Here is a 12,099-nt window from a genome sequence, read left to right on the forward strand (position 1 = left end):
AAAAGTTGTATGTAAGCCAGAGTTAGAGTATAGGGGGGGAAAAAGTCCTAAAGGAGGGCACTTTCAAAACTTTATTCTCTAATAAAGCAAATTTCAGTTTTGGACCATGTCTCCTAAGTCAACATTGATGTTAGTAAGAAGAATCAAAGGCCTTGAACTCAAACTATTGTTGGCTTTGATGCAGTAATTAGAATGATAGTATTTTTATGAAATGGGAGGTAACAATTCAAAACAATTTTGTTCCAAGGCTGAACAGTAACTGAGGCTCTGTAAGGTTATTGTGAAGGGCAAAAAATTTGGTAAGTTCTCGTGCGTGGGCGCACACACGATCACAGTTTAGATTATTCAAAGAGAAAGAAGAGTGATGTCAAAGGAAGGAAAAAAATTATGCTCACCTGGTTTGTATTGATTGGGTTATGCAATATTGATTTCCTGTCATAAGGTGTTGCAACCAGATTTTGCTGACTGTTATAAACTGAGCTTATAATATGTCAGAAATCCAAATCTGTTTCATTTCTCATACGTGGGTAGAATTTATATTAAATGAACAACATTGAGCTCTATGTTCCTCTCATTAATAGAAAGACAGTGACCCAAGGCCACTAACCCTAAGTGATTCTTACTACCTGTTCTGTGTCTCCCACAGCTCTCGTGTCAGGACAAACAACTATTTGGTACTTAATTCTTTCCTTTTACTATTCATTTTGCATTTCAGCTGTTTCTTTCCCTTTTCATTTGTTGAATCCATCTTTCCCCAGGCTGTAGCATCACCTATGGTTGATTTATTCTGGCCTTCAACATTCCTATTTCTGATTTTCCTAAAATGATCTATTTTTCTTTACTATTCATAGACAGAAATGAGTATGGTAGTTGTAAAGCTTATGCATAACCCAGAAGGTACCCAGAAGCTTGACATCTTCCCCTCTGGCAAAAGGCGTGACTGCCATGCTAGGGTACTGGGTTTTCTCTCCACTGAGGTTTGAATCCACTCTCTGCATCTACCCAGAAAAATTCCTGAGCTGTTAGCCTTAGAAGACAGAGCTTTGGGAGAAGTCAAGTCAACCTACTTTCATATACCTGGTGGGCACTCAGTTTATTCAAGTAGTCTATAAAGACCGATGGGACAAATTTTGAGTAGTTGAATTAATAGTTGGAACCTGAAAGATGGCGAGGACTAATTGAAAAAATGAACAAGTAGGTGGGAGAAAAGTAGGTTTATAGGTAATGGGTGAGCAAGAGTCAGTGAAGTATCTGTAAAATAGTGTGAGTAGTTGCATTTAAATATTACACATCTACATCAGAAAGGTAAATTCTATTCACCTCTTCATTATTATTTATCACAGGGATTATGACCGGGAACAGTTTGCTGATAACCAAATCCCACTGTTGGTAATAGGGACTAAACTGGATCAGATTCATGAAACCAAGCGCCATGAAGTTTTAACTAGGACTGCTTTCCTGGCTGAGGATTTCAATGCAGAAGAGATTAATTTGGTGTGTATTTTTTACTAATGCATGTTTGTATTATTATCAGGTAAAGGCAAAACCAAAGACTTCGAAAGTTCTGTATTCTCACAGAAGAAGCTTTATATTTGAAATCAGGTATTTGGGTTCTAGTCCAAAAAGTAATGAGATTGGAGCCAACATAGATTATGAGATGGGCAAAGCCTCCTTATATGCTGACCTGTTGGAATGTTCAAACTTTGTTTTATTCTTGCTTTAGAAAAGCCTGTTAGCTTCTTAAACTACAGAATTTACCTTAAAGGGTAAACAAATATATAAATGAGAAAATTACAAACTGTAAACTAGGAGTGCTTCATAAGCATTAGTTTATATAAACTAATGTATAGTTAGTAATGTATAAGCATTAGTTTATACAATGGATTGAGTCCCTTCCTGAGATATTTAGCTCAATTAGAACTGGACATTAAGAAGGCTAGAAAAGTTCTCATATAAGCTAGTTAGTGTTGCCTAGAGAATGATCCTGGCCAGCAGCTTCAGTCATGGTTTATATGTCATTGTTCGCAAGTAGGATTTCTGCAACGTATCAGTGCACTGGCATTCCAGACGTGGTGGTGGTAGTTTAATACCACTAATAGCTAACATTTATTAAGCACTTATTAGTACCAAGCACTGTTCTAGTGCTTTATGTACATTATCTCACATGCATCATCTTCACATCAATCCTATAAGGTAGGTACTATAAGTACCTCCATTTTAAAAACAAAGACTAGAAGCAAAGAGGGGTAATTAGGCCAAGGTTACACAGGTCAAACCAGGCACTCTGACTCCAGAGCCCATGCTCTACAATTAAGCCTGTTTTCCACTTAATTACCCTTCAGCTAACATTTAGAATCTCGGAGCTGAAAGAATTGTTAGAAATCATCTAGATCACCAGTTACTCAAACCTGACTATGTATTCAATATTATAGTATTTGTGAAAATTTTTGAATAAGTGCCCCACAGCTGGAGCTTTTTATTCATAGGTTTGACAGAAGGACTCAGTAATTTTAACTAATGACTCAGCTGATTCTGATGCCCTTTCTCTGTGAATCAACATTGGTGAACGCGGCTTGGTTCAACTCCACCTGTACCCCTATAACTGAGTCAGCTTCTGCCTGCCATTCCATTGTTTTTTACATTCTGCTTTGCAGTGGAGGTGCTTTATTTTTCTCAGCTGCCACCATAGAATATTCAGCATAAATGCCCAGGTAGTCAACACTGGACCATCATATTCCAGAGAATTCCTGTTACATAGAATATATAATATCCTTGTTGAAGAAGTACTGAGGTTACTTTGAACATTGTTTCCAAAGGGAAATTTACCATTGAATAGGCTTAATTTGTTCCAGCAATTACTTTTTTTTTAATAATAAAAGTAGCTGGCATTTATTAAGTGCTTACACATGCTAGACACATACTATTTTACTTTTAATGTATTTTAGAATGCATCTGTTTCCAGTGCCTGTGGGTTTCTGTGACAATCATCTAGATATGTGCTTTTCCTATTTTACTTCCAAAGTCAGGGCAATCTTTAATTGTTAACAAGATGTAAAGGTACTCAAGTGGCAAACATGATCTTCACAGAATTCACATACAACATACTTATGGCCTTTTATCAGTGTATACCTTCAAGAACACAGCAGACACAAGAGGGTCTTGAGGATGCAGGGAAGAAAAAATGAGGAGGAGAATTAGATAAGAGTTTCAAAAAGAGGTAACAGTCAAAAAGACTCAGCAAGTAAATATAAAATCTCAAGTAAAAACTAATTTAACAGTATTAGTGCTAGCATCTTTGGTTACTGTATGAATTTACTTAAAATTATTAAAAAGTAAGAATTAACATAACTGTATACATCAAAGATAGAAGCAAAGCTTTCTTGTGCCTGGAAAAAAAAAAGGCAAGTTGTTTAAATTATAAGCAGGGAGGAGATTACTTATTTTTTTAAATCCTATTAGGTTTTTTTGTGTCTAGCACAAATTTTCCTCTGTTATGTTTTTACTTCAAAGTGATCATTCTGAAGCATCTTCCCTAGTTAATGTTTCTTTCTCAAGGTTAGGCAAGCATTTAGAGCTATCAATTTTCAGGCTTTGCCCTCCGCCATGATCAATAGCAGATAGTTATAGTTCTTTCAGATCTAAAATTCTCTTCCTAAAATCATAGGGTTTCTCTAGCCTGGTCAACCGGAAATTGTGGAGGCTTAGAAATAAGTCTTTGGGAGGTTTTGTCTGTTTGTTTGATGTTTGATTTAATTTTTGTATTTAGTACTTTAGCTCTATTTGGAGTCATCTCTGAAGTCTTTTGACATTCTGATGATTATGTGATCAATATCTGTTTTGTAAAACATATCTAATACAGATCTAGTTAAGGTCTGTCTTTTATATGCCTCAATTGCTGTATAAATGTGTTCAAACATGATTTCAAATACAACAGTATACACGATGACATTTCAGTCTGCTTAATCCATATATAGAATTATCTTTTATTATGTTAGGTGCTTTTGTGTCTGAAAATTCAATCTGATGGCATTTTCTTGGGATGAAGAAAGAAGGAAACTAATATTTCAGTACCTACTGTGTGTCAGACATGCATTATCTCATTTAATTTTCACAAAAATCCTATGGGTTAAGTATTGCTATCTCCATTTCACAAATGAATAAGCTCAACTTTAAAGGTTTAATAACCTAACCAATGTCACACAATCTAGAGATGTTGGGATAGATACTCAGATTCAGAGCCTGCTGGCTTTGAAGACCTCTGATTTTTCTTTTACTCTATGATCTTTGAAAAGTTGTAGTCTCTCTTTTCTTTTGTGGTTTTGGAAAATGTACAGCTTCTGGTCAGAATTTAAAATGTGAGCCTTGAATGTTGTATATTGGTAAAATAGGGATTGTTACAAAATGCATTGGAAAGGAATCATGTGGGCTTAGAGATTAGAATCAGAATAAATGCAACAATAATAATTTCAGTGATTTCCCAAGGGACACAGGTGATCTATAACTGAAAAAATAAATACTATCCTTGCAAAGGAGCCTATATGATATCCCCATGGTTGGGTCTTAGGTGGCATTTGAGGTACAAATCAAAATACTCGATCTCTTGAGTTGGCAAGTCAGTGGTGACAAGCTAAGGCAATTCAACATCGGAATTCCAGGAAAGGGATAGTAAACCTTTTAAGGTCTTTACTAATCATTGCAATGTACTAGTCACTTCATTATAATGTTTCAGATTCTTTTGTCTCTTCAGAGCCCTATTTTTTCCTATTTTTATCCTAATAGTAATATATCTGTTGTTTATTATTTATTATTAAAAATAATATTTAATGATATTTTAAAATAAACTTTTCTATTGTTTATTTTAACCAAAAATATATCTGTTGTTTATTATTATCTTTATGGCCTACCAAGAGATGTAGTGCCTTGCATTCAGTGAGTGAGAAGTCCCTGGCCACTGTTCTGTTTGGTTTTTGCTCCTCTTGCTCTTTATTTTCATGCTTCCTACTATTCCTAAGAACTTTATGGTACTTAAGTTAGTTGAGCACTGGTGAGTAACTAGTACTAAAAAGTGAAGTGTTGTCCTCAGAATGGGAGAAAATATTTGCAAACGAAGCAACTGACAAAGGATTAATCTCCAAAATATACAAGTAGCTCATGCAGCTCAATATCAAAAAAAACAAACAACCCAATCCAAAAATGGGCAGAAGACATAAATAGACATTTCTCCAAAGAAGATATACAGATTGCCAACAAACACATGAAAGGATGCTCAACATCACTAATCATTAGAGAAATGCAAATCAAGACCACAATGAGGTATCACCTCACACCGGTGAGAATGGCCATCATCAAAAAATCTACGAACAATAAATGCTGGAGAGGGTGTGGAGAAAGGGGAACCCTCTTGCACTGTTGGTGGGAATGTAAATTAATACAGCCACTATGGAGAACAGCATGGAGGTTCCTTAAAAAACTAAAAACAGAACTACCATATGACCCAGCAATCCCACTACTGGGCATATACCCAGAGAAAACCATAATTCAGAAACAGACATGTACTACAATGTTCATTGCAGGACTATTTAAAATAGCCAGGAGATGGAAGCAACCTAAGTGTCCATCGACAGATGAATGGATAAAGAAGATGTGGCACATATATACAAGGAGGAGAGGGTGGGAAGAAGGTGCATGAGGGAGGGGATATGGGGATATATATATACATATAGCTGATTCACTTTGTTATATAGCAGAAACTAACACACCATTGTAAAGCAATTATACTCCAATAAAGATGTTAAAAAAAAAAGTGTTGTCTGTTTTTAATAGCTCTATTTCTGCTTTTGAAGGTAAAGGTAGGCAGGTCACCTAATTAGTATGTTGGTTTTGTTGTTAGTAAGACATTAATAATCCTGTCTTCCTTTATGAATTATTTAATGATGAATACAGTGGTTCAGTGTCCTCTAAAATTGCCTAAATAACAAAGAGTAAGTGGCCTCATCTTCCTTTAGCACTTTCCTCTTTGCTCTGTGCATCATAATTTGAAAATTACTTGAATGTTTTATGAGAGTATTATGCCTAATATTTTACTATAGAAATGTGCAAGAGGAACAGTAATGACTCAAAGAGCTTATGTTTCCTAACGTTTAATTGTGGATCTTATGTTTTATCTTCTAGGATTGCACAAATCCACGGTACTTAGCTGCAGGTTCTTCCAATGCTGTCAAGCTCAGTAGGTTTTTTGATAAGGTAATGGCTTCAATTAAGTTATTTTTAAACTTAATTTATGTATTATGAGAGTTTAAATTCTTTGTAGAATGCTTTGTCCGTTTATTCCTTCATCCTAAACTTCACAGCCTGAATACTACTTGTTTTGATCTCTCTTATCTGTTGGTATAATTGCTCAAGGCCTGCCGACATGTTTATTCTATCACCATTGTTCTCTAAGCAAAGAATGAAAGCTACTGGATTCAGATGGGTTTTTTTAAGATACCTAATTCCCTCCTTAAAACAATTTATGTTTCCATATTTTCTAGCATTTTTGTGCTTATTCACCACCCCCAAGTCCCCACAAAAGACACTAAACTGAGGACATTCTGCTTAAAGCCCTGAGTTATTTTTGCTCTCCCAGCTACTAATATTCTCCATATAAATGTTACTGATACTTTTAAGGTTATGTCATCTTCTTGATTCCCTAATTTTCCCTATCAGAAACCTTTGCATTCCAATTTTTGACTCTTACCAGCATCATCTTATTGTCCAGAACTGGAATGAAAATGTAGCATTTTCAACATACTGGTAAATTAGAGCACTGTTTGTCTTTCCTTCACAAGGCCATACAGCTGCATTGCATACAATATTGACCAAGTTAAATTGTTTACCCAATGTTGACATTGTGTAGTAAAGTAAAACAGGATATATTTCTGTATTATTATTGAAAAAAGATTAATTTCTGTCTTATATTTCCTTTTACAAGTAATCTCCCAAGAAAAAAATTTTCCTCCTCATAGCTCTTCTTTATGAATCATTTTTCTTTTAACTATTTAGAGATCTAATATTTGGCTCTTTTGTCCAATAGGTCAGCATAAGATGAGCCCCACACTCCATCCCTGTTTAATATTAGGCCACTGGGAAATTTTTGCTTTATTGCAGAACTTCCCAACTGGTGTGTGGCCAAAAGGGTACAGGTGCACTGAGATAGTGATCCCCTCAGTTCTCAGAGCAGCCAGAGCCCCTGGCCTGGCTCTTCCATTTACTCCATTTGTACATTTGCTAATGTATAAATATTAGCATTTTCTAAATGTGTCATGACATGAAAAAATGGTTGGAAGCACTGCAAGGAACCAGATTTTCTCTCCACGTTGTTTTCAAACTTAAAACGTAAGAACTTCCATTTGGTTTAGATCCGTGGCCGCTATCTATGTCCCCTAGGAGCAGCATCATATAGATCTGTGTCTGACATGGAAAGATCCCAGAGTATATTGTTTAAATTTTAAATAATCTATTAATTTTAAAATTAAAAAAATAAAATGTAATAAGTTATATCCTAGAGAAACAATGGGTTATAGATCAGTGTGACCCAAGTTGTCAGGCAAGACTTTACTTGAAAAAAAAAAAATTAGAGGGAACTTGGTTGGTTTTAAGAAGAGAGCAAGTTTTGATAAGAGGAGACTTCCCTGGCGGTCCAGTGGTTAAGACTTCCCTGGTGGTCCAGTGGTTAAGGCCTCCCAATGCAGGGGGCCCGGGTTCGATCCCTGGTCAGGGAACTAGATCCCACATGCCACAACGAAGATCCCGCGTGCCGGCAACTAAAAGCTGGCACAGCCAAATAAATAAATAAATAATTTTTTAAAAAATGGTTTGATAAGAGAAGGATATCGCAAGTTGAGGGCAGGGAATTATGAGCAAAATTGAAAAGCAGCTTCTCTCTTAGTTTCTTAAATCACAGACAAAGTCAGGTGGATTAAGAGGTTGGCCAGGACTTCCCTGGTGGCGCAGTGGTTAAGAATCCACCTGCCAAGGCAGGGTACACAGGTTCGATCCCTGGTCCTGGAGGATCCCACATGCCATGGAGCAACTAAGCCCGTTTGCCACAGCTACTGAGCCTGCACTCTAGTGCCCACGAGCCACAACTCCTGAGCCCACACACCACAACTATTGTAGCCGGCACACCTAGAGCCTGTGCTCCGCAACAAGAGAAGCCACCGCAATGAGAAGACCGCGCACCGCAACGAAGAGTAACCCCCGCTCGCCGCAACTAGAGAAAGCCTGCGTGCAGCAACGAAGACCCAACGCAGCCAAAAATTAATTAATTAATTAATTAATTAAAAAAAAAAAAAAGTTGGGCCAAACCTCCAGTCTGAGGTGGTTGCCTGAAAGCAAGGGACTTGGCAGCTAAGATATGACTTTACATCATATCTTCCAGAATTTAGTGTAAAGATTTCTTTTCCAAGGGACTTCCCTGGTGGTGCAGTGGTTAAGAATCCACCTGCCAATGCAGGGGACACGGGTTTGAGCCCTGGTCTGGGAAGATCCCACAGGCTGCGGAACAACTAAGCCCACGAGCCACAACTACTGAGCCCATGTGCTGCAACTACTGAAGCCCGTGTGCCTAGAGCCCGTGCTCTGCAACAAGAGAAGCCACTGCAATGAGAAGTCCATGCACCACAACGAAGAGTAGCCGCCACTCACTGCAACTAGAGAAAGCCCGCTTGCAGCAGCAAAGGCTCAAAAATTAAATAAATAAAAGATTTCTTTTCCAAGAGGGAATCTAATCCTCTTCCACACTCCCTTCGCTAATAGTAATTCCTAACCACTCTAGAGTAATAGAATTTTCCCTTCCTACCCTGGAGAGAGGAAGGAAAATCAGTCCTGTCATGGTTTTTGTGGGGTCAAGTATTTTAGATGTGTACTAATCATGAACCAACTTTTCTACCTTTGAGGCCAGTGAGTGCAACCTTACCCTGAGTCTCTTGTGGCTAAAAGTAACCCATCCATAGTCTCGAAGATAAAAAGAATACAGATGATATGGCTGTCAGGCCAATGAGAGCAAGCTGCTGCAGGCCTGGAAGAAGATGCTCCGCTTTATTCCGAGGAAATTCCTAGCTTCATAATTCTAGATTCTAATGTCTTAGAGTTAATCTCCAGCTAATCTGTATTCTAATCTGATGAACTTTTCTTAATCACATGTAAAGCTCTGCGTAAAGAAAGTAATACTGCCTCTGTCACCATTGCAGTTTCTCAAGTGTTAGAACAGAGTTCATTTTTTTTTTTTAATGTTTTTCATCATGTGAATGTAGAGAACAAACGTATGGACACCAAGGGGGGAAAGTGGCGGGGGGGGGGAGGGTGGTGGTGGGATGAATTGGGAGATTTTGATTGACAGGTATACACTAATATGTATAAAATAGATAGCTAATAAGAACCTGCTGTATAAAAAATAAAATAAAATTCAAAAAAAAATGTTTTTCATCATGTGAAAATATGGTGCTCTTAAACTCATTATGTTAGGGCATATATTTTGAAGGCTTCTTTTCAGTAGTAGTGATGGATTTGTACAGATACATCCACTGCTTTACCTTATTTCTCCTACTGACCAAATACAGACAGTTCCGAAACTGCTGAATTAAGGGTGCAGATTAAGTCGGAAAAGAAGTTAATTGACTGCTTTTGATGTTGTGTCATCTGTCTCCATTAAGGACCGACAGGATGTACAACTGTATTTACTAGAGGGATGTGGCAGTTTCCTACATTACACAGGCAGACTCCTCTTTAAAGAATAGTTATGCTACTGTAGTAGCAAAAGTGCTTTGCTTTTATCTTATGGATTCTGTTTGGTACCTTTTGGGGCTGACTGCTAGGGAACTTTGAGCCAAATTTGCAGCCATACACTAGGAATTGCATGGGATCTCATGTCACTTTCTGGTTATTTAGTCTTTTTTGTTGTTCATGTATTTTTTGACCTATCATTAATGCTTTTTGGAACAAGAGGCAGGCTTTTATAAAAATACTTCCACAATCCTGATCTCATAAGCACCAGATTTAACTCATTGTACTAGATGTCTATTGCTGTTGAAAAGACTCTTAATTTGGGTATACACCTTTTAGTGCCATTAGTGGCCATTGCAGTTACCACCTTTTCAAGGTATATGTGCTAAGCCCTTAAAATCTTTGTTTGTTTTTCACAGGTCATAGAGAAGAGATACTTTTTAAGAGATGGTAATCAGGTCTGTATCTATCTTTTCTTGATAAAATGATTTCTTGAATTTGGAGAGAGGTTTGACTTATTTGAAATTAATTTCCAAATTTATTTTTGAAATTTTTTTTTTAAAGTGGGGTGGGAGGGAGTCCTTTGCAGGCCCAAGCAACTGACTTTCTTCTGTCCTGTTAAATACAAAAGAAAAAATCAGATCAAGGGAAAATAAGGGTCTAAGAAACAAAAAGAATCCAGATATTAGGTTACATTATAAAATAATAGAATTGCTTGAGACTCCAAAGGCATATATCCAGAGTCTATCACAATGCAAATAATTCATATAAAAGTCCAATAGGTGAATATTATGAGATTCACCACCATCCTGTCTGATTTAGATGGCACTATCACCAATTGCTTGGCAAATGTTTTTCATTTTGGTAGAATTTCTTTTTATTATTTAATCTGCTGTGGTTTTCTGAGTAAAACCGCAGAAAGATAGTTCTTTAAAGAACGACAGCCCAGCATACAGAAACAGAAAATAAGGAGAACATTTTAAAGGCTATTAGCATTTGAACTCTGCCTGCTTGAGTCCTAATATGATTATCTTTCTTGCCTACAGATTCCAGGCTTTCCTGATCGAAAAAGGTTTGGGGGAGGAACATTAAAGAGCTTACATTATGACTGAATGACACTCATCCTTTGGAAGAGTAAGCAAGCAGTGGCAGTTTTTCACAGCTTTCTTCTTGCTGTATCAATTATTAATGTCTCAGGCTTTTAACGAAATCATCTTAAAATGCCACCCTTCACCCTCACCCTTTAATGGAAAACTGAAAGGAAGTAACAGCATGGGAAGTCCAAACTTTGTCCCCATTCTCTCTGTTCCTCACCTTTCTGTCCCTGTTTATAGATTATATAAAAGCCTTGTGGAAATACGAGATGTTAAAATGATGCAGTAAATGAGCAGCGACAGAATGCTGCAGAGAAAATTTACCCTTGCCCAGAACTGGAGGGTTTTTATGGGTCTGTAATTTTCCCACACTCCTTGCTGAAGGCTTAATTAAGTACTTCAAAAATGTATCTCTATTGTTTTACCTTCTGAGGGGAAAGGTTATGTTAACCAGCCCTGAGTTGTCCACCCCAAACACTCTCTGTCATTTTCAAAGAAGCAAAATGGTGTTATTTAACTGCCTCCACCTTCATCACACAAAAGAATGCCTAATAATAGCAACCCTTGTCTCTCTCTCCTCTCCTTTGCAAATGGCTCAGTGGCTGGAAGAGGCAGACTAATAGCTGGAGTTAAATATAAATAGATTAATAATACATAGAGGACAGCAGTACCAGAAAAGAAGAATTATGCGAGAAATTGACAGCTCACTAAATCCTTCACTCTTTAGGTTACAGCTGTCTGCACCCTCTTACTGTTTTCTGTTTGGAAATAGGTAGGGTGAAATCTAAGACCTGCACAAGCACAGTAAGAGAGATTTACAGCCTCTTCATTTTTTATTTTTATTTTTGAAGGAAAGGTCAACTCCTAAAATGTCCCTTAACTATAGTCCGTAAACTAAGAATATTATTCTTTGTGTCAACAATGTATTTATGGAGAGAAGTAAAAATAACTTCCACAGCAACACATTTACATGAATTATGGACTAGGATTCTTGGATTTCATAATCCAAAATTTTTTGGGGGTGGTGTGTGTGTATATGCATAATTGTTCATCATTACTTTTTTTACCCATCTTTTTTGCTTGTATAATTGCCTTTGCCCCAGTCTTTGTTAATATATAAACCTGTTTTACGAAAACTGTAATTTGCTGCCTTATTCAACAACTCCTTTTCACATGTATTCTTCTCTCTAGGAGGTCTCTGCACTCCTGATTTTGCTCCATATTAAAATATAATAATAATAAA

At 37.0% G+C, this 12,099-nt stretch overlaps 1 protein-coding gene across 1 annotated transcript in view; it reads left to right on the forward strand.

Moving 5' to 3' along the window:
- The window catches only part of RABL3 (RAB, member of RAS oncogene family like 3), a 37,613-nt gene extending 25,514 nt beyond the window's left edge, over positions 1-12,099 (forward strand). Inside the window, exons 5-8 of the mRNA XM_082460111.1 lie at positions 1,344-1,494; positions 6,172-6,243; positions 10,182-10,220; positions 10,809-12,099. Coding sequence (XP_082316237.1) covers positions 1,344-1,494; positions 6,172-6,243; positions 10,182-10,220; positions 10,809-10,874 — 328 coding nt within the window. The 3' untranslated portion in view covers positions 10,875-12,099. The remainder of the gene's footprint in view (positions 1-1,343; positions 1,495-6,171; positions 6,244-10,181; positions 10,221-10,808) is intronic.

The sequence above is a fragment of the Balaenoptera physalus genome (assembly GCF_965194825.1).
Source record: "Balaenoptera physalus genome assembly, chromosome: 4".
Taxonomy (NCBI): Eukaryota; Metazoa; Chordata; class Mammalia; order Artiodactyla; family Balaenopteridae; genus Balaenoptera; species Balaenoptera physalus.